The sequence below is a fragment of the Mytilus trossulus genome, chromosome 6 (assembly GCF_036588685.1).
Source record: "Mytilus trossulus isolate FHL-02 chromosome 6, PNRI_Mtr1.1.1.hap1, whole genome shotgun sequence".
In the NCBI taxonomy this organism is placed as follows: Eukaryota; Metazoa; Mollusca; class Bivalvia; order Mytilida; family Mytilidae; genus Mytilus; species Mytilus trossulus.
Window position 1 is genome coordinate 4,729,246 of NC_086378.1, and position 21,668 is coordinate 4,750,913.

General features: G+C 32.1%; 1 protein-coding gene across 2 annotated transcripts; it reads left to right on the plus strand.

Annotated features, from left to right (window-relative positions):
* The first annotated feature begins 1,144 nt into the window (after positions 1–1,144).
* LOC134720629 (uncharacterized) lies at positions 1,145–21,668 on the plus strand. Of its 2 annotated transcripts, XM_063582992.1 has the most exons (10): positions 1,145–1,513; positions 11,158–11,376; positions 12,087–12,368; positions 12,963–13,121; positions 14,049–14,213; positions 16,473–16,610; positions 18,044–18,076; positions 18,670–18,742; positions 19,229–19,328; positions 20,052–21,668. In XM_063582992.1, the coding sequence occupies exons 1-10, from the start codon at positions 1,378–1,380 to the stop codon at positions 20,196–20,198; spliced, it is 1,452 nt and encodes a 483-aa protein (XP_063439062.1). In that variant the 5' UTR covers positions 1,145–1,377; the 3' UTR covers positions 20,199–21,668. The 2 variants fall into 2 exon arrangements, with proteins under 2 accessions (XP_063439062.1, XP_063439064.1); XM_063582994.1 differs by lacking the exons at positions 18,670–18,742; positions 20,052–21,668 and having other exon boundaries at positions 19,229–19,324.

Consider the following 21,668-nt stretch of genomic DNA (forward strand, 5'->3'; position numbering starts at 1 on the left):
TATCAAATTAATATGTTGTAGTTATCAAAGTTTTACACATTTGCGTTATTTTTTTTTGTTCTTACGCGGAAATAAGTTGGTTTACAGCATTCGACAATTCGACAAATTGACTTCGTTAAAAAAAATCGTGGATGACGTCAGCCGTTCCGAAAGGGTTGGCAGTTCATTTTCAATTTGTGACTTCCGCTGTGTTAACATCCATTGATGACTCATTTTCTATGATTACGAGTCATATAACTATAGAATTGATGAATGTCTCTTGTCTAACCCTGAGACCTTTCTCAATCAATTTAGTATATCATCGGTACACATACATTCTATCAACAATAATTTGGTGGGATGTGAAACGAAAACAGGGAGACAGATGACAATCAAGACTGCTACAAGTAAAACATCTCTGACATAAGGTTGTTAGAATCTTTCATGTTTCGTTAACTGTTCTACTAGTATGTTAAAATTTGTTGTAAACATAGTGTTGTGCATTGTTACATACATTGTAACATTTCATCGTAATTATAAAACTGAAAGATAAACCAAGAGCACTAATTAGAACATGAACACGAACAACAAACTATCTCATTATCATACTCTACATTAAGTGAACACCCTTTTCTTACTTTATTTGAATCATTTAGATGGAAGCGCATACATCGGATAAGTTAATGAAACAATTCCTAACAAAATAACTATATAGTATGCTTACTAATATGTAAAACTTCAAGAAGTACCGAACTGCGATGAAAATTCAAAACGGAAAGTCATATGGCAAAATTAAAAGCTCAAACACAAACAATTATTTGCTTTGTTTTCCAGAAATATGTCTGATTCTTTGACTAAAAGTCAACTTATATGTATACTGCTTTTTCAAGGTACACTTACACATTTAACTTTATAATTGTTTTGTTGTTGCTTTAAAAAAAATATGAACAAATTGAGTAATTTTAAACTAATACTTATTTGAAAAGATAACAAAGGTAGTATTATTATTCAGTGCATTATATCATTCGAGTTTACAAGCATGTGATATTTCAACCATAATATTTTATGTTCAGGTCCTTTTAAATTTTATATTGATTAGTTTTGTCGGCAGTTTACATGAAAATAGATATTTGCTGCAAGAATTAGGTCAATATTTATTATATTAGATAAAGGAATAGCTCTAATGTTATTGTTATTGAATTTTGCAGATACTTCTTACCTATGATATTGGCATATTAGTATTGTATGGATGTTTAATACTTTGTACACTTTCCATGGCAGCCAATGATGATTCTTTGATTTTTCAACGATGTGTACGAAGATAATTTTACTCAACTCAACTTTCATGCAATCTTTTTTCCCGTAATATTCAAACAAATTAAATAGAATTCACAGGAAATGGAACCAACCAGACTTAAATTGGATGATATACGGATTATTCCATCGGATGATTATCCACTTCACACGTTTCTACTCAAAATTGGTGATCAGCTTACAGAGGAAGACTTTCAAAAACTTAAATTCTGCTGTGCAGGTATTAACTGTTATACATAGTTTAGTAAGACGAAGATTTATAGAGTTTTTCTTTTTACAAACATAGAAAAAGTTTAAACACCATGAAAGAAAGTTAATCAACATACAAAGTCTTTTTCGTTAGTTTTCAGTAATTGTTTCTTCTGAATCATATCTACATCTACATATATGTCGTTGAAATGCAAAGGGTCTAAGACCCATCACGCAAGTACTAATTTGGTCATTCAATATGGTGTTCATTAAAAACGTATTTACATGTGAAATTAAAATCAAATGTTTGTTGCGTTGACTACTCTGTTAAATAAGTTGTGAGGCTGTTCTTGAATGCCTCTGCATCTTCTATATTTAACAGTCTTATTGGTAGAGTATTCCAGTCTTTGATGGTACGTGAAAAGAAGCTGTATTTGTAGGTGTTTGTTGAGGTTTGAAGGTTTCTCAATTTGCTTCGGTGGTATTGCCGTGTTGTCCTGCCTTGTTGTTCTACATAATCTGGTATATTTATGGCTATCTTTTTATGTAAAGCTTTGTGAAATAAGCAAAGCCTTTTTATTTTCCGTCTTATTTCTAATGATGGTAGTTTAAGCTCCTAAGACTCGTAACTGACCCAGGTTCTCTGCTGTATTGATGTTTGATGAAACGTGCTGATCTTCTTTGCACCATTTCTATCTGTTTGATGTGGTTTTCTTGATATGGATCCCATGAACTGCTTGCATATTCGACATTTGGTCTGACAATGGCTTGATATGCTCTTTTCTTAATTTCTTCTGGGAATTTGCCGATGTTTCTCCTCAGAAAGCCTAGTGATTTATTTGCTTTTGCCGTGATGTTATTGATGTGTATATCCCATTTCAGGTTGTTGGTAAACTGAACTCCTAAATATGGGTTTTGGCTTACATTTTCTAAAACTTGGCCATGCATATGATAGTCATGTAATATAGGTTTTTTCTTGTTGGTTATTCTTAGTACATAACATTTTGAAGCATTAAATTTCATCTGCCATTTAGATGCCCAGTCAATCAATTTATCTAGATCTTTTTGTAGTTGGTTACAGTCATCTTTGCAGTCTATTGCTATGTATAATAGGCTGTCATCTGCAAAGAGACGCAACTTTGACTTGATGTCATCTGCAATATCATTGATGTACAAAAGAAACATCAATGGACCTAAGACTGTACCTTGGGGTACTCCTGATTTTACAAAGGCATTTGTAGATGTTTCGCCTTCAACTGCTACACACTGCTGTCTTTGTGTGAGCCAGGCCTTTACCCACTCTATGATTTTGCCATTTATTCCATAGTGCTCTAGTGTCCGCAGAAGCCGTATGTGAGGCACTACATCAAATGCTTTGCTGAAATCTAATATTAGCATATCCACTTGCTCTTTTTTATCTAGATGTTTTGCGATATCTTTAATTGTTGTTACTAATTGAGATTCGCATGATCTTTTCTGTCTGAAGCCGTGTTGGTAATCGACTAATATATCATATTTTTCAAGATGTTGCATAATGTGTTTGAAAATGATGTGTTCCATGATTTTGCAAGAAACTGACGTCAATGTAACATGTCTATAATTTACTGGCAAGCTTTTGTCTCCCTTTTTAAAAAGTGCTGTGATGATAGCTGTAATCCAATCGTTTGGGACAGCCCCTTCATCATATGTTTTCTTGAATAATGTTGTTATGTATGGGGATATACTTGTAGCACATTCCTTTAGGACTCTGTTCGGTATGTTATCTGGTCCATTTGCTTTTTTCGGATTGACATTACTAAGTAGCTTTCTTACTCCTTCTACTGTTATCTCTAGATGGTCTATATCAGGCAATGGGCTGTTATTTAATTTTGGTTGACTTGATGTATTTTCATCAGTAAAAACAGATACAAATTGATGGTTAAGTGCTTCTGCTTTCCCTTTCCTGTCTTCCATAAGTTTTCCGTTTGAAATAAGTGGTGCTACTCCACATGAGTCTCTTTTCTTTGATTTAACATATTGCCAAAACTTTTTTCCAACAACAGGTGTTATTCTCTCACCTTCTTCGTCTACTTCCAATAGTTTAGATATGTAGTTTTGATGTGCTTCTTCTAGTTTAGTTTTTACTGTTTTTCTTAGGAGCTTAAATTCTTCCCAGTGTTTTTCATTATTGGTACGCTTTGCCTTGTTGTAAACCCTTTGTTTTTTTCTGATCATTGTTTTGATCTCTCTATTGATCCAAGGTACATTCCATCTGGTTGACAATATTTTAGTTGGGATATTTGATATTATAGCCTGGGACAATATATCTTTAAAATCATTCCAGCATTCTTGTATGGTACTTGTATTTGCTTTTTGTATAAAATTATTCAGCTCTTTATCTAGTTGTTCATTTATTCCGTTCATGTTGCCCTTTTTGTAAATATATACTTTCCTTGGTACTTGCTTTTTTGTTTTTGCTTTTAAATTTATGTCAGTGATGACTATGCTATGGTCACTCATTCCGTCTTGGACTGATATACTTTCAATGCTTGTTGGATTTGTTGTTAGTACAAGGTCTAATATGTTATCTTGACGTGTTGGTTCTTTTACTATTTGTGTTAGACAGTTTTCTTCAAGTGTTTCTATAAACTTGTTATTGGTTTCCATACTATAGTTGTTTGGTTTCTTTATTTGAAAGTTGTTATCTTCGTCTATTTCCCATTTTATGTCTGGCATGTTGAAATCACCAGTTAGTACTAGGCTTGGTAGATTATTTGAATGTGTTAGCCTGGTTAACGATGTATTTAAGCTTTCAATGGATGCTATATTATTGTCTGGTGGTCGGTAATAGCAGCCTGTATAAAGTAGTTTACTTCCTTTTATCTCAATCTTATTCCAGCATATTTCACAATCGGTGTCTAGTGTGATTTCAGCTGTAGATAATAGGTCTTTTCTTACCAAGTTTAATACCCCTCCACCTTCATGCCCTATTCCAAATATACGATCTTTTCTGTATACTTCATAAATATTTGTATCAATGAGTTCTGCATTTGAGATGGTTTTATCAAGGTGTGTTTCAGTTGCATGTATTATATGGGGTTCATGTGTATCTATAAGTGTGGTAAATTCGTTTCTTTTTTGCTGACTTCTCAAGCTTCTACAATTGACTGTCATGATTCGGATGTTATTTCTTCGCCTTGTTGATGAGTCATGTACTTCTGCTGAGTCAAGTGATGTTTCAATTTGACTTTGTATTTCTGATTCAGATATATTTCCCAGTTCGTTAAAAGAATTTTGTTGTACAAGATCATCTTCTATTTGCCCTGATGTATCTGACAGATTTATTGTGGAACAAGATGGACATTCCCATGAGAATACTTTTTTGTTCATGAATGAGTTATACATTTTCGGTGTAATACCGCCACATTTAATGTGTACCCAAAAGTTGCATTCATCACATTGTATTGATCTATGGTTTATGGCCACAGGTTTTTTACATATACCACACGGATTGCGTGTTGGACCTGGATTAGCATATATGACATCTGCAAGTATTAGCGTAAGCAGCAGGAATAACTTAGTTGGTTTAGTATACTTATTTAAGTATGTAATTTTTATTTTCTGCATACAGAGACCTAAACTTGGTGTTAAACTATTCCAAGATTTGATGTTAAGATAAAATGTATGCTTAAATTCTGAAGTCGTAAGCTGATCATGGTGAGCTATTCTCGGTGTAATAGTAAGACAGAGGATGTAGCCGATAGCTACTAGGAGCATGACTGCAATTGGTATAATATGTGCAAGTTGTGCATTATTAGCCATTGTGTTGTTGTCGTAGTCGGTGTTTCGGGTAGACCCACAAGATGAGATACTCAAGTGAAAATCTACAGACCCACAAGATAAGACACTCTTGTGAAGGTCTACGGGAACTGGAGAATATATTTACTTCTCTGCAGAACCATTTGTCATAATTTGGTCTGACAATGGCTTGATATGCTCTTTTCTTAATTTCTTCTGGGAATTTGCCGATGTTTCTCCTCAGAAAGCCTAGTGATTTATTTGCTTTTGCCGTGATGTTATTGATGTGTATATCCCATTTCAGGTTGTTGGTAAACTGAACTCCTAAATATGGGTTTTGGCTTACATTTTCTAAAACTTGGCCATGCATATGATAGTCATGTAATATAGGTTTTTTCTTGTTGGTTATTCTTAGTACATAACATTTTGAAGCATTAAATTTCATCTGCCATTTAGATGCCCAGTCAATCAATTTATCTAGATCTTTTTGTAGTTGGTTACAGTCATCTTTGCAGTCTATTGCTATGTATAATAGGCTGTCATCTGCAAAGAGACGCAACTTTGACTTGATGTCATCTGCAATATCATTGATGTACAAAAGAAACATCAATGGACCTAAGACTGTACCTTGGGGTACTCCTGATTTTACAAAGGCATTTGTAGATGTTTCGCCTTCAACTGCTACACACTGCTGTCTTTGTGTGAGCCAGGCCTTTACCCACTCTAAGATTTTGCCATTTATTCCATAGTGCTCTAGTTTCCGCAGAAGCCGTATGTGAGGCACTACATCAAATGCTTTGCTGAAATCTAATATTAGCATATCCACTTGCTCTTTTTTATCTAGATGTTTTGCGATATCTTCAATTGTTGTTACTAATTGAGATTCGCATGATCTTTTCTGTCTGAAGCCGTGTTGGTAATCGACTAATATATCATATTTTTCAAGATGTTGCATAATGTGTTTGAAAATGATGTGTTCCATGATTTTGCAAGAAACTGACGTCAATGTAACATGTCTATAATTTACTGGCAAGCTTTTGTCTCCCTTTTTAAAAAGTGCTGTGATGATAGCTGTAATCCAATCGTTTGGGACAGCCCCTTCATCATATGTTTTCTTGAATAATGTTGTTATGTATGGGGATATACTTGTAGCACATTCCTTTAGGACTCTGTTCGGTATGTTATCTGGTCCATTTGCTTTTTTCGGATTGACATTACTAAGTAGCTTTCTTACTCCTTCTACTGTTATCTCTAGATGGTCTATATCAGGCAATGGGCTGTTATTTAATTTTGGTTGACTTGATGTATTTTCATCAGTAAAAACAGATACAAATTGATGGTTAAGTGCTTCTGCTTTCCCTTTCCTGTCTTCCATAAGTTTTCCGTTTGAAATAAGTGGTGCTACTCCACATGAGTCTCTTTTCTTTGATTTAACATATTGCCAAAACTTTTTTCCAACAACAGGTGTTATTCTCTCACCTTCTTCGTCTACTTCCAATAGTTTAGATATGTAGTTTTGATGTGCTTCTTCTAGTTTAGTTTTTACTGTTTTTCTTAGGAGCTTAAATTCTTCCCAGTGTTTTTCATTATTGGTACGCTTTGCCTTGTTGTAAACCCTTTGTTTTTTTCTGATCATTGTTTTGATCTCTCTATTGATCCAAGGTACATTCCATCTGGTTGACAATATTTTAGTTGGGATATTTGATATTATAGCCTGGGACAATATATCTTTAAAATCATTCCAGCATTCTTGTATGGTACTTGTATTTGCTTTTTGTATAAAATTATTCAGCTCTTTATCTAGTTGTTCATTTATTCCGTTCATGTTGCCCTTTTTGTAAATATATACTTTCCTTGGTACTTGCTTTTTTGTTTTTGCTTTTAAATTTATGTCAGTGATGACTATGCTATGGTCACTCATTCCGTCTTGGACTGATATACTTTCAATGCTTGTTGGATTTGTTGTTAGTACAAGGTCTAATATGTTATCTTGACGTGTTGGTTCTTTTACTATTTGTGTTAGACAGTTTTCTTCAAGTGTTTCTATAAACTTGTTATTGGTTTCCATACTATAGTTGTTTGGTTTCTTTATTTGAAAGTTGTTATCTTCGTCTATTTCCCATTTTATGTCTGGCATGTTGAAATCACCAGTTAGTACTAGGCTTGGTAGATTATTTGAATGTGTTAGCCTGGTTAACGATGTATTTAAGCTTTCAATGGATGCTATATTATTGTCTGGTGGTCGGTAATAGCAGCCTGTATAAAGTAGTTTACTTCCTTTTATCTCAATCTTATTCCAGCATATTTCACAATCGGTGTCTAGTGTGATTTCAGCTGTAGATAATAGGTCTTTTCTTACCAAGTTTAATACCCCTCCACCTTCATGCCCTATTCCAAATATACGATCTTTTCTGTATACTTCATAAATATTTGTATCAATGAGTTCTGCATTTGAGATGGTTTTATCAAGGTGTGTTTCAGTTGCATGTATTATATGGGGTTCATGTGTATCTATAAGTGTGGTAAATTCGTTTCTTTTTTGCTGACTTCTCAAGCTTCTACAATTGACTGTCATGATTCGGATGTTATTTCTTCGCCTTGTTGATGAGTCATGTACTTCTGCTGAGTCAAGTGATGTTTCAATTTGACTTTGTATTTCTGATTCAGATATATTTCCCAGTTCGTTAAAAGAATTTTGTTGTACAAGATCATCTTCTATTTGCCCTGATGTATCTGACAGATTTATTGTGGAACAAGATGGACATTCCCATGAGAATACTTTTTTGTTCATGAATGAGTTATACATTTTCGGTGTAATACCGCCACATTTAATGTGTACCCAAAAGTTGCATTCATCACATTGTATTGATCTATGGTTTATGGCCACAGGTTTTTTTACATATACCACACGGATTGCGTGTTGGACCTGGATTAGCATATATGACATCTGCAAGTATTAGCGTAAGCAGCAGGAATAACTTAGTTGGTTTAGTATACTTATTTAAGTATGTAATTTTTATTTTCTGCATACAGAGACCTAAACTTGGTGTTAAACTATTCCAAGATTTGATGTTAAGATAAAATGTATGCTTAAATTCTGAAGTCGTAAGCTGATCATGGTGAGCTATTCTCGGTGTAATAGTAAGACAGAGGATGTAGCCGATAGCTACTAGGAGCATGACTGCAATTGGTATAATATGTGCAAGTTGTGCATTATTAGCCATTGTGTTGTTGTCGTAGTCGGTGTTTCGGGTAGACCCACAAGATGAGATACTCAAGTGAAAATCTACAGACCCACAAGATAAGACACTCTTGTGAAGGTCTACGGGAACTGGAGAATATATTTACTTCTCTGCAGAACCATTTGTCATAACAATTGACTACGCGATATGTGTGATATACCAGTTTATTTACCTGTTAAAATTAGTATTGACAAGGACAATTACGTAAATATACTTCAAATGTTACAATGTTTGACAGTATTAATGAGATCTAATCATATACTGGTCGTCCTTTTTATGTTTCTATGGACTTGACAGGTGTGTTTGGTCATGTGATTTTGATACTTCTCTGAGTCTTTTCCAAACATTTCTTTTGTTGATCGTATTTGTAGATGTTTTCAGCGATCATTAGAATCTAAGTGTAATTTCCGTGGTTTCAGGATTGAAATAATATTATATTGCACTCCAGAGTCTATAATATTTACAAAAAGTTTAGAAAAAATTTTCACTGAAAAATAAGAGCAACCATATTGAATGACGTATTTCCCTCTTATGTTTTTAAAACTGTTTACTGACAGTTTTTATTAGAGTCACCAAGAGGATCAACATATATTATACTTTGATGCATTTAATTGTCGATGGAAGATAGTTGAAATTGGGTTACCCCCCGCCAATAATCACAATATTGATACCACACTGGTAGAAATTAGTTCCCAATGGTATAACCAGCTCAAATGACAGTACCTTTTGTGTTGAAATATCATTGATACGTTAATTTTCTAATGATGCATGGCTTATCAATTGTTGAGTTATTCTAATCTAATCGTTTCTATCGTCATGTATGAATTACGTGAGCCGTTAATGGTATATTTTTTTTTTTAGTATTTAGGATTCCAATTCTCTTGAAATTCCCATTTTGACTGGGCCTCCTAAATAGTTAGATTTGAGCGCCAATGATTAGTCTTATACAATTGCAAAACTCGTTTGACATACTAAATTATGAGGTTGGTGACTTCACAATTTTGTGTTTTCATGAGATATGTCATTGATAAGTTGGCTTTAATTTTCAAAATACGATGGTGTGTTTTCTTAACTAAAAATAGTAACTTTGCCTATGTCATTGGCAACATTAACAAAGACAGTATAAAAGTTGTCACAAACATCTTTGGTGTTGTTTAGAATTTTGTTATCGTCCAAAAATACATTGTTTGTTGGCTGTATGGAAACGTTTTAGAGATAAATGGCTTCATTGTACAATAAAAGTGTTTTGATATTTTTTCCTCCAGCAAATCTTTGTTGAAAACAAATATTCATCATTTTTTGATTTTTTTTACCATATTTCTTTTGTTGTTTTGTATTTTTAAAATTTTGATGTCAATATTTGTTTGTGAAAAACAGCTCTTGCACATTCTCTGTTTTATATATAGTACTGAGGTTTTATGAAGGTATCTGTACTTCAGTGGTGCATGACAATTTATCATCTTAGACACTTTAGTTTTAAGAAACACTATATACTACGTTTATGTCATCTATACATTCATTTGAATCATGTTTAAAACTATTATGATTAATAACATTAATATACTTTTCAACAGCAAAAACGTTTAAAACTTCTATATTGTGTTTTACAATTAGGTGTATGACCTTTTATAAAAGTAGATATCATATGATGACAATCACTAACAACAGTATAACAATTCAATGTTTTGAAACATATATTTGTTTTATTTGAAAGAATAACATCTACAAGTGATGGTCCATAACCTTGCATATAGCATGTAGGTTGTTTCACTATAATTGACAGATCAAAAATATCACATATAACATTTGTGATTTGTTTTTTACCATAAAACCATAGTTATGGTCACCAATAACCATATAATTGATGTTTGAGGATGTTTATGGAGTCATACAATGTTTTATTCGCCGTTGGTGGGACAATAAATGGCTTAAATAAACCATGGAATTTTATCAAGTAAAATCAGTTAAACGTGTAATGCATAATGATAAAATTTAAATAACATATATGAAAGTTGTTCATATGATTCTTTCTATTTTCTACAAGTTCAGTAAAATGTCTTTGTCTGAACCTTCTGTTGATGACGATAGTAAGTTGCTAGTGTTTTTATTGCAAATTGTGATCATTAACTGAGTTCTCGATTAAAAGTAAAAAAAACCAAAAATACCGAATTCCGACGAACATTTTATAGGTAAAGTCCAAAAGCAAATGACAGTATCAAAAGCTTCAACACATTAAATGAATTCATAACAAATATCATTTTTCTGACTTGGTATACCATTGATAAAAATAAAAGCTTCATCAAACGTCAAACAGCAGACAACTTCTTCCTGGATATGTTGTTTTGATAAGGTCCTCAACCAATTCAGCCGACGCTTAGCACCAGTTTGAAGAATCTTTGGGATAGTCAAAACGGGGAATTGCAGATCAATTTCAGTTATAGAGGATTCTATTTAGATATAGTTCGTTACTGTTATTTTACAATTGTTAAAAGGTATGTTAAAATCAAAAATTCTTTTTAAGACAATATGTGTGAACGCGTTTTTTTTTATGGTAGCCATTCACGTATATAAAAGATATTGCTCAAATATTTTTAATGTATCCATCATTGGCAGAAATCGATCGAGTTGCTTCAGTATGTATATTGTTATATTTTAGGAGAGGGTGGTTTGACGAAAAATGTTTTAGAAAAGATAACAGATTACATGAGTCTTTTTACTCATTTGAAAGAACGAAGGATTCTGTCTAAATACAACCTTGCATCATTACAAGCAATGATATGGCATTTGGGAAGGAAGGATTTGTATAATGATTTCCTGGAATATTGCAATTCACAGGATAAAACTCTTCATTTCTTTGTTCCTTCGGAACATCCAGGTAAGAAAAAAAGTTACATGAGGATATTCATGATAAATGTACAAGCTTCCGCATCATTTTTTAAAGTTTCACACAAAGAAGGATAATATGTGCGATAATATACATGTTAAGAACACGATATTGACAATGTGTAAAACTAAAAAACATTTTTCGAAAAAAATGCTACCACTTGTTTCAACCTAGATGGCAACAATTCTTAGATATATTGGAATTACGTATTGCTTGTAGAGTGGTACCGGACAATATTCACGTAATTTAAAATATGAACATGAATTCAAAAGTTGTAATAACTTGGATCTATTTCAAAAGCCCTACTACTAGATTAAACAAATATCTTCATAAGCGAACATTCTATGCTTCAAATTGTCAAAACACGAGGTTTTTCGTACATATCAGCTTGTGAAAAATTGTACGCAAACTTGGATTCAAAATTTTTTGTAACCAAAAAACGGTTTATTTAAAAAAAAACCTAAAATATAATACAATAATTCAAATAACGACGCCTTCAACAAATATAAGGGAGCATTGCCATGCTCATCAATAGCTCAAAAATGCAATTATCTAGCTCAATTGTTCAACCATGGAATTCTTAATCAATAGAGAACAAGTCATATTTTTCCATTAATCATTTATAATTACTTGAACATATCCAAGTTTACACACCAATTCAATCACTCATTTGTAATTTTCTCTCTCTGTGTTAATGATAGTTAATGGTTACAAGCATGTGGATTTTCATATCAGAGGAACTGATCTATTTAGTTCAGATGACTTGGAATCATTGAAAGGAGCCATGTCAGTTTTACTACGTTGTCCAATGCATCATATCATTATTGATGGTATAGAACCAACAGGCAGTATTCATATTACTTTTATGATACCAGAAGTGTGCATTGAAATTCTCTTAAACTTAGGAGAGCAGGAGAAGAAAAGACTATGTTTGCATGGAGTAGATAGATTTAAAGTAGACGAACAACTTATAGACTGCAAAGGTAATCATTGCTACAATTTGATAAAAAAAATTATTATCATTTAGTTACGTTTTCTGAATTTACATACTAGTAATCAATGTTATTTAAAATGCTGAGAAAAAATCTCTAATAATTGGGTTTCGTGTTGTTTATTCTTTAGTTTTCTATGTTGTGTCTTGTGTACTATTGTTTTTCTGTTTGTCTTTTTCATTTTTAGCCATGGCGTTGTCAGTTTGTTTGAGATTTATGAGTTTGACTGTCCCTTTGGTATCTTTCGTCTCTCTTTTAAAGCAATTTGAAATGTTCCTTGTTCAAAAATGCATATCATTAAAACGGCATATTGAGATATGAGCTTTATTCGTTGTTGTAGGCCTTAAAATTCTTGTCATTTTCTGTGTCATTTGTTTTCTTGTGGAGATTGTCTCATTGGCAATGATACCACATCTTCTTGAATTTATATTGACTGAACTATATTTCTCTATGGCATCTACGCGTTTATAAAGTCAATACTGTGATAATTGCCCCACTATTAAAATCTTTACTGTAAAAATTAAGAAAATTTTCATTCAGTTGATATCAATATTGGGATAACGCGAATTATCTCAATACTTTCAGATTTTAAAGAAAATGAGGAAAAACCAACTCTTGATAAAGATGCAGCTGTTCAGAAAATTCTACAACAAAACAGAGATCTACAGAGGGATGTTGAGAACTATCAACTCGCTTTTGAACAAGAGAGGCAAAACACCAAAGAATATATATCCAATATGACAGGTATCGGTATACAATTCTACATATATATGTATTTGTTTGTTTTTAATGATTTGAATTTTAATCTGTTCAACTGTATTCTGGAAAGTAATAAAAAGTCTTTTCATTGTTAAAAGTTTGCAAAGATTTTATGCGAGTAAAAATATAAAAAGATGTGATCTATTTACAATGGTTGAAAGGTTTAAAATTATAGGTCAAGTAAGTCCTTCAAAACGGAGCATAACTTCCAAAGTTTATTTCATTAACTGCAAGGCCTTTGATATTGGTATTTTTAATACTAGTATCTTATTATTTGTATCGATAATTTTACATTATCTACCGCCCTGACGAGTTTTGTTTTCAAATTGATTGTCAGAGTTTGATTATACACTCCTGTCTCTTACATAGTTAACAGTGTAGAATTGACTACTTACACAACGAGAATTATATTAAATGTGGCTACTCGGGCTACGATGCAGTCATCGTTTGTCTTACTTACTTAAGGCGAATATGCACATTTATTGATAACAATATATTTGAAACAAGACTGCCGTTTTGAATAGTCTTTTTTTTTAAATTTATGTGATGTATTGACGAGCTTACAACAACAACAAAAACATTATGGAATCGAAATTATCATTGCAGATCGAAATCCGGCTTCATGAAAACACTTACGTTTTAGTCTGCTCTGTTGTTAGAAACAAGCCCAAAGTACACTATATATAACAAAAAAAAAAGATGTGGTATGATTGCATGTCAAGAGACAATTATCAAGCAAAGTCCACATGAAGTGGATATAAGCAATTATATACCACGTAATGAAAATGTGTTGTGCTCCATAATATATTCAACAATAGACACGTCTTTTTATATTTACACAACTACCGAGAAAAGGAAATTGAACATTTTGAATTTTGATCAGTTCATGTCAGTACGATCTTTTACTATCAGATGCCCTACTAGAGTTAAGGTATGCAGTGGAATTATGTGAAGAAGAAAAAGATGAAATTACTCGAAAACTTCAGAATATTATTGATGAATACGATGAGAGATGTTTTGAATTAAACAAGGTCATTGAAAATGCGGATATTGTAACAACGGAAAATTTCTGCAAAGGTATTGTTTATAAAAGATTATTACATATCACTATGCTTTATATCAGAAGAATTTTAAAGCAATCTATAGTCTAGGTATATATGGCATCAACTATTAAATTATAACATCGAAATGAACTCGTCTTGCAAACGATATGTATTTATATTTTGAATTGTGCAATTGCACTAAAACAATAATCGTAATTGTCATGGTTGAATTTGGTCTGAATAGATTTCCCTATTTTGTTTAGATCTATATTTGTTTGACTTCCTTTTGATTTAATTTCCAGCTTGAAAATTATTTTAAATATTTAAGACCTACGTATCATAACTCAGCCACTATAAATTGGTTTAATTTAACTGTTTAAACTGTTGAACTGATTTTAAAATTCTCATATATCTCAGGCCGTGTTCACATTGACCTAAATTCGGTGTTGTGTTAGTGTTACTCACACGTAAACTAAACACAATTGCGTTCCCATTGATAAAACTCAATATTTACATGTAGTTTAAATCATGTTTTAGCTACACACAGTCGATAGTCAATGTAGGCCTTGTGTAGGTTAAGTGTACACAAAACTAGACATTTAGGACATTAGTTTTACCTTGTATATATTTAAGGAGGAAACTATTTTTGAATAAATTGATATTTTTGATAATTATAAGTATAGTTCAATACAGAAATTGTTGTCTATAAAATTTTACAGATTTTTTTTGGGTTAAAAAAAATAAACGTACTTTATTAACCCCTGATCAAGACTCAAAGCAGCATCATTGCCGAACCCATAAAACAGCAATCAATTGATTTTCGGGGGGGGGGGGGGCTATTATAGTTGAGTATAAAACATAAAGGCAAGAGGGTCGGGGTGGTGAGCTATGGATTTTGTTTTGGAAACAAAAAATGTTTCCAGTTTTTGGCCCTGAAAAAAGTTTGTTTGTTTCACCCTCAGCTGCCACTATATATAATCCTAAAATTGATTTCGACTTGTTACCAAAATTTGTCCTGAAAAAAATCAATAGCCTACGCCCCCTCCCCCCGCTCCCCCTCCATCTTTTCAAAAAATAAAGTAAATAGTTGCTGCCTAATTCATTTTGAAAAGGTCTTCCCGAATCGGCTTGACGTACACATAAATATTCGCCACTGGTCTTTACTCAAACAACGATTCACGCATAAATGTATGACTAAAAAAAGTGTGAGGTAAATGATACGTTTGTCTAGTATCTCAGATCCGTTGAATAACACTTAAAATAAATAAAAAAACGTTACCCTATTCCTTTACCAAATACTCCTTGGAGAAGAAATACCATTTGAAACAAACAGAAAAGATAAAAATGTAGTGATCCCTAATATCTCAATCTTTTTTATTCGGCTGTAAGCACGATGCTGCAGCTAACGTTATCTAATGCGTAATCGAGACATCTCTAGTATATTCAAACTACTGCAAATTATAAAAATGGCTTTCATAAAGTAGCAACCACTTAACTTAAAAAAAGGTTTTTTTTTTTGTTTTGTTTTTTTATCTGAGTCAGATTTTTTTTACACGCGAACGTTTTTATTCCTTTTTTTTCGATGCTGGTGATCAAATACTTTTTTTTCAATATTTAACACTATAATGTATGGGGAAACTCTTGATTCAGAATATTTTTTTTATCATCTGTATGACCATTTTTTTTTCATCAAATTGTGGATATTTCCATTTCCATCCCCCATCCCCCCTTTTGAGTCAAATGGTTGTTCCCTTACCGCAAGAAAAATTGTCTAAAAATTTGGAATTCAGTTCTACGTAATGAACATTTAAATGACATATAGTTTACAAGTGTGAACAAATCTTATGTACAGGAAGCTAAACAAGGTGTATAGATGTGAACAAATTTAATGTGAAACCAGTGTACACTACACTGAACTAATTGTAAACATGTTTACTCTACACGGCGTTTGGTGTGAACACGGCCTTATACTTTGACTTCCCTAACTTTTGGTTTCAAACGAATTCCTGAATAACGTGCATTTCTTAAGTATTTATATTTTAAAACATGTTGTTATTCCTTAATTTTATAAAAGTTACAGTTCAAATATGACAATCATTTGACGGAACTTGTATTCGATAAACAAAGGAAATAGTAAAATTGTAAGATTGAAAATCTTGAAAAATTGAAAAGAAGAACGGTCTCTTTTGTGTAGGACTAACGGTTCACCAATAGCATTCTGAGAGTACTTGAAAGACTATACTTACATCTATGTATATATTGAATGACGTATATAAGAGTATTTATTTTTCAGATGATTTAATGGACCTTAGAGACACCGTTGCAAAATGTGAAATTGAAAGAGAAGAAATTATTTGTAAACTTCAAAACATTGTTGATGAACGTAATTGTGGAGAAACTAAAAACAGAATTTCAGAATATGGGTGTACAGGTAATCATAAGAAAGTAAAAAAAAGAAATATAATTATTGAGATAATTTCATTGATATAAGTGCCAAATCATTTTCGAATTTTGTTTCATCATATCATATAATATAATTGATAAAATACTCGTGTCTGCTCTCTGGTCGGGTGTTGTATTTCCTTTAAAAGGAGAAGGTTCAGTGAGACCCCTTTTCGGCCCAAAAATTTTGCAGTTTTACAAAATTGTTTAAATGTAAACTTTTATTTATTTTTTGGAATTATGATGCCTCTACTACATAAATATGGGCTGTTTTTGGCATTACAATGCACATATATCGGGTACTTGCATCATCAAGTCATGCAATCTTCCCAATTTCAGCATTTTAGCTAAATTCTAGACAGTTTCCGTCTTAAATGAAAGTGGCAGCATTCGTGTGCATTCTTGATATTGAAATGTAAGTTGTGTTTTAAGATAATACATAACATATTTAATGGTCGAGGATGAACACGGATGCGGCCACTTTCACTTTTGGCAAAAACCATAAGAAAAGTTACATTTTTTGGCATATTTGATAATTTTTTCATATTCTAGCTATAATCAGAGCGTTTTTAACGACTGAATCAGTTAAAATCTTTCACAAAAAATAACTGAATCAGACATTTAACTGTTTAAAAAGTGTCCGAAATCTTTCGTCAGATGAACTTGAAATTTGAGGCCAAAACCGGCCCTTACCGAACCTACTCCTTTGTCCTATTTCCATTCTCAAATTTATTATTTCAAATTAAGAACTGCTTTACTGAACATATTAGGTAAAATGGCATCTCTGTTTTGAATTCTTTTTAGTATAAAGTAAACACTCAAAAAGACCGAACTCTAACGAAATTTCAAATGAAAAAAATCCCTTATCAAATGGCAAAATCACTAGAAAAAAACACATCAAACCATCAAAAAACAAGTCATATTCCTGTTGGGAGGTTTGACATGCCACAAAACAAGGTTCAACCCACCAATTTTGTCTTTCTTAAAATGTCCTGTACTAAGTCAGGAAAATGGCCATTGTTATATTATAGTTTGTTTTTGTGTGTGTTACATTTCAATGTTGTGTTTCTGATATGTAGTAGTTTTCCTCTTATATTGGATGTGTTTTCCTCAATTTTAGTTTGTAACCCAGATTCAGTTTCTCTCAAACAATTAATTACTTTTGGACAGCGGTAAACTGCTATTGCCTTTTATATTATTTCTATTTTATGAAAATAAAGAGAATATTATATCTATCTACAAAACACTACATAAAAGTTCTAAAGATTTTCAACAGAATATTTGAATATGTAATTGCACCGGATTTTTTTTTCTCTCAATCGATTTATGAATTTCGACCAAAGGTATACTACTGTTTCTTTTATTTGTAAGTTATAGACAGATATATGGGCTTTGTATTCATGTCTTTGTTTTATTTTGCAGAAACGCTATTGTATTTAGGAGAAGATGATAATTGTAAGTTTTCCATATCAACATATCAAATCAATGCACTGCATTTTAATAATTATAAAAAAAATACTGAAACTATCGTGATTACTTGCTCTATCATAAAAAAACCGAACTCCAAGAAAAATTCAATGCAAAAAGTTATTTTTCAAATGGCAAAATAAAAAGATCAAGCACGTCAAAAGAATGACTTATAATCCTTGTATCTTTGATAACTATTTACACCACTGGGTCGATGCCACTGCTGAAGGACGTTTTGTCACCGAGGGTATCATCAGCCCAGTAGTCAACATTTCCTGTTTACAAAACTTTGAATTTTTCGAAAAACCTTTTCTTATCCCAGTCATAAATTACCGTACCCGTATTTGGCACAACCTTTTGGAACTTTGGATCCTCAATGCTCTTCAATATTTTGATATTGTTTGGGTTTATTAATATTTTGATATGAGCGTCACTGATGAGTCTTATGTAGACGAAACGCGCGTCTGGCGTACTTAATTATATCCCTGGTACCTTTTATAACAATTATCCTTGTGAAAGGAAATATTAGCAAATATGATGACAATATGTTATTGTGGTATACATGTATATATATTTTATAGTACTAAGATCTTTGTCTCGGCTTGATAAGTTGGGAATAGATGAATTGGAGGACGAATCGTGTGATATTCAGTCGTAAGTAATTATGAAAAAAAATACTCGATTTTGTATTTTAGCATTTGGGATTTAATAATTGTGTTAAAAGTTGTCGGTGCAGAATTAAATGATCAGATATTTTAAAATGATGCAGCGCATAACAAAAATCTTAAATACAAAAAAAACAAACAATTTTTATTTTCTTTAAGAGGCATGCATTTTGAAATCTGGAACTTTTGGCGAAAAAAGCATATCAATTAAATTAAAGGATAAATAATAACTCATCAATGATGCATTATGGATTTTTTTCATATCAAACTGTACACCGATGCAATCGAAATTTCTTGAATTTAATATATTTTGTGTGATTGAGGTCTATTTGGATAGCCTTTTATAAAATCTACATTGATAAATACTTCATTTGCTGATTGAACTTGTTTGAACTCATTAAATTATTTGGTTAATTATTATTTAAAAATACAAAAGTGTACCTTTTAATAATATCTGTATTTTCATTATTTTTAGGCAAATTATAGAAATCTTACAAACTAGTCGCGCCTGTGAAATAACATCAGATATAGTGCAAAGCGTACAAACAGAGAGAAAAAATCTAGAAAAACTAAAGGTAAATTTTAGAGACAGTTTTGATGACTGTATTTACAAATGTATTTATAAAATGAGAAATTGCAGGTCTTTCATGATTTGTATGTTTTTATCGATTTTATCAAAATTGTAAACAGTTGCTTCCAATGAGATAAATCGATCTCTATGAAGGCCCAATGACACACAAATTAACAATAATATATCACTGTACGGCCTTCGACAATGAACAAAGACAATACCGCATAGTCAGCTCTATAGGACCCCAAAATGACAAATGTAAAAGAATTCAAACAAGAACACTAACGGTCTAGTATATGTACAAATAATGAGTGAAAAACAAAGTTTTTAAACATAAACAAACGACAACCACTGAACTACAGGATTCTGACTTGAGACAATCAAAAACATCCATAATGTGGCTGGGTTAAACCTGTAAGTGTGACCACCCTAACCTGGAACAGTTACATAAAAGTACAACAAAGGTAAATACTACAACAATCAGTTGAAAAAGGTTCAATTCATCAGATAGATACAAAATAGAAATACTGCACAGAGTGGATAGGCCGGATACTTGTATACCCCAACAAAAAAACACTCGAAGTACAGATCTGAGAGTACTCGCAGTTACTGACGCCTAATTCAAAACCACTTACACTTTTATTGAGATTAACGTTACTTTTAAATCAGTTTTATTAGACTTAATATTATAAAGGGTTCACATCAATATTTTGTTTTTCTTTTTTAGGAAAATATCCAAAATCTAGTGGATGTTAATGTTTTTGACAAGGTTTATGCAGTTGTTCAACGGTTAAAGAAAATCGAAGATGTTATTTTAGTAAAGAAAAGGCATCGAAACACATCTTCAACTTGTTCATCAGACCTGGAAATATAAAATGTACATGCCATAACAACAAACTGAGCAATTGTGACTTGCTCCACCTTAACAATTTTATTTAAAGTAATCAAAATAATTGTTTTACTGTTGAATATAAAGATATGTTATGTTGGCGAAACTTTCTGTGAACATTTGCAGTCAAATAATGGATGGAATATGTTAAGGGCATGAACTATCAGATAGTTAAAATTCTCTTCATAACACGTATAAGATATAAGTCAATTATTCAGAACTAGAAAAACCTAAACTGGAATGCGCCATTAGACATCAGAAGAAAATAAGATATGTATGAAACCAAAAAAGATTTTTAACGAAAATTGCCCAAATAAAAAGTTCAAATCTTCTATTAGTTTTTAAAGTCGGCGACGCCCTAGACAATTGCAATCTTAGTTTAATTTAATTACATTATTCGATTAACAGTGAAATGACCAACTAAATATCACGTTTTTTATGCATGTCCAGGGAGGAAGCGGCCAACATAATGCGTGTAAGCCGAGGTTACATAATGATTGCGTCGTTTAAATCATACAAAAAAAAGTAAAATCACAAAAATACTGAACTCAGAGGAAAATCAATACGGAAAGTCCATAATCACATGGCAAAATCAAATAACAAAACGCATAAAAAACGAAAAGACAAGAACTGTCATATTCCTGACTTGGTACAGGCATTTTCAAAGATAGAAAATGGTGGATTAAACCTGATTCTATAGCGCTTACCATCTCTCTTTAATAACAGTCTCGTCAAATTCTCATTCAAACAAATGGTCTTCCTTGACACAAATATTGAAAACCAATTATAGCGTTCTTTTCTAATGATCTATAGGAAAAAAATCTCTCTGGTACTGTTTTCTACAGAAAAAAAATACATCTATGTTGCTTCAATAATAATCATTTTTATTCATACCATGCATGTTGATCATATACGAGTTTAATTTTTATCATATTGCATTAACACTGACAGGTCGTTATTATTCATCATGAATGATATCCCACTTAATAGAAATATTTCATATGCCTATTGAAAGAGGGAAAGCATGACAAAATAAAGAATGATAAAACAAAATCTCTCTTTATTTTTAAAGATACAAAAAGAGAGAGGCGAAAGATACCAGAGGGACATTCAAACTCAAAGATCGAAAATAAACTAAGAACGCCTTGACTAAAAAAGAAAAAGACAAACAAACAAATAATAGCACACAAGACACAACATTGAACCCTACAGATTAAGCAACCGTTAAACTAAAAACTGGGGACGATCTCAAGTACTCTGGGAGGGTAGCAGATCATGCTCCTCATGTGACACCCGTTGTGTTACTCGTGCTATTACAAACAAAGTAATCTTGGAATGGCGAAAACATATTTTCACTGTAAGCAATGTTGGATCTTATTTAAAATAATAGTTTTTGTTAACTACTTGTCATAATTTTGATATTCCAACACATGTTTTTGTAATAATTTTACTTGA

Coding starts and splice junctions, on each gene's coding strand:
- LOC134720629 (XM_063582992.1), top strand. CDS start 1,378: ATGGAACCAACCAGACTTAAATTGGATGATATACGGATTATTCCATCG. Junction 1,514..11,157: donor ACTTAAATTCTGCTGTGCAG/GTATTAACTGTT, acceptor GTTATATTTTAG/GAGAGGGTGGTTTGACGAAA. Junction 16,611..18,043: donor TTCAGAATATGGGTGTACAG/GTAATCATAAGA, acceptor TTTATTTTGCAG/AAACGCTATTGTATTTAGGA.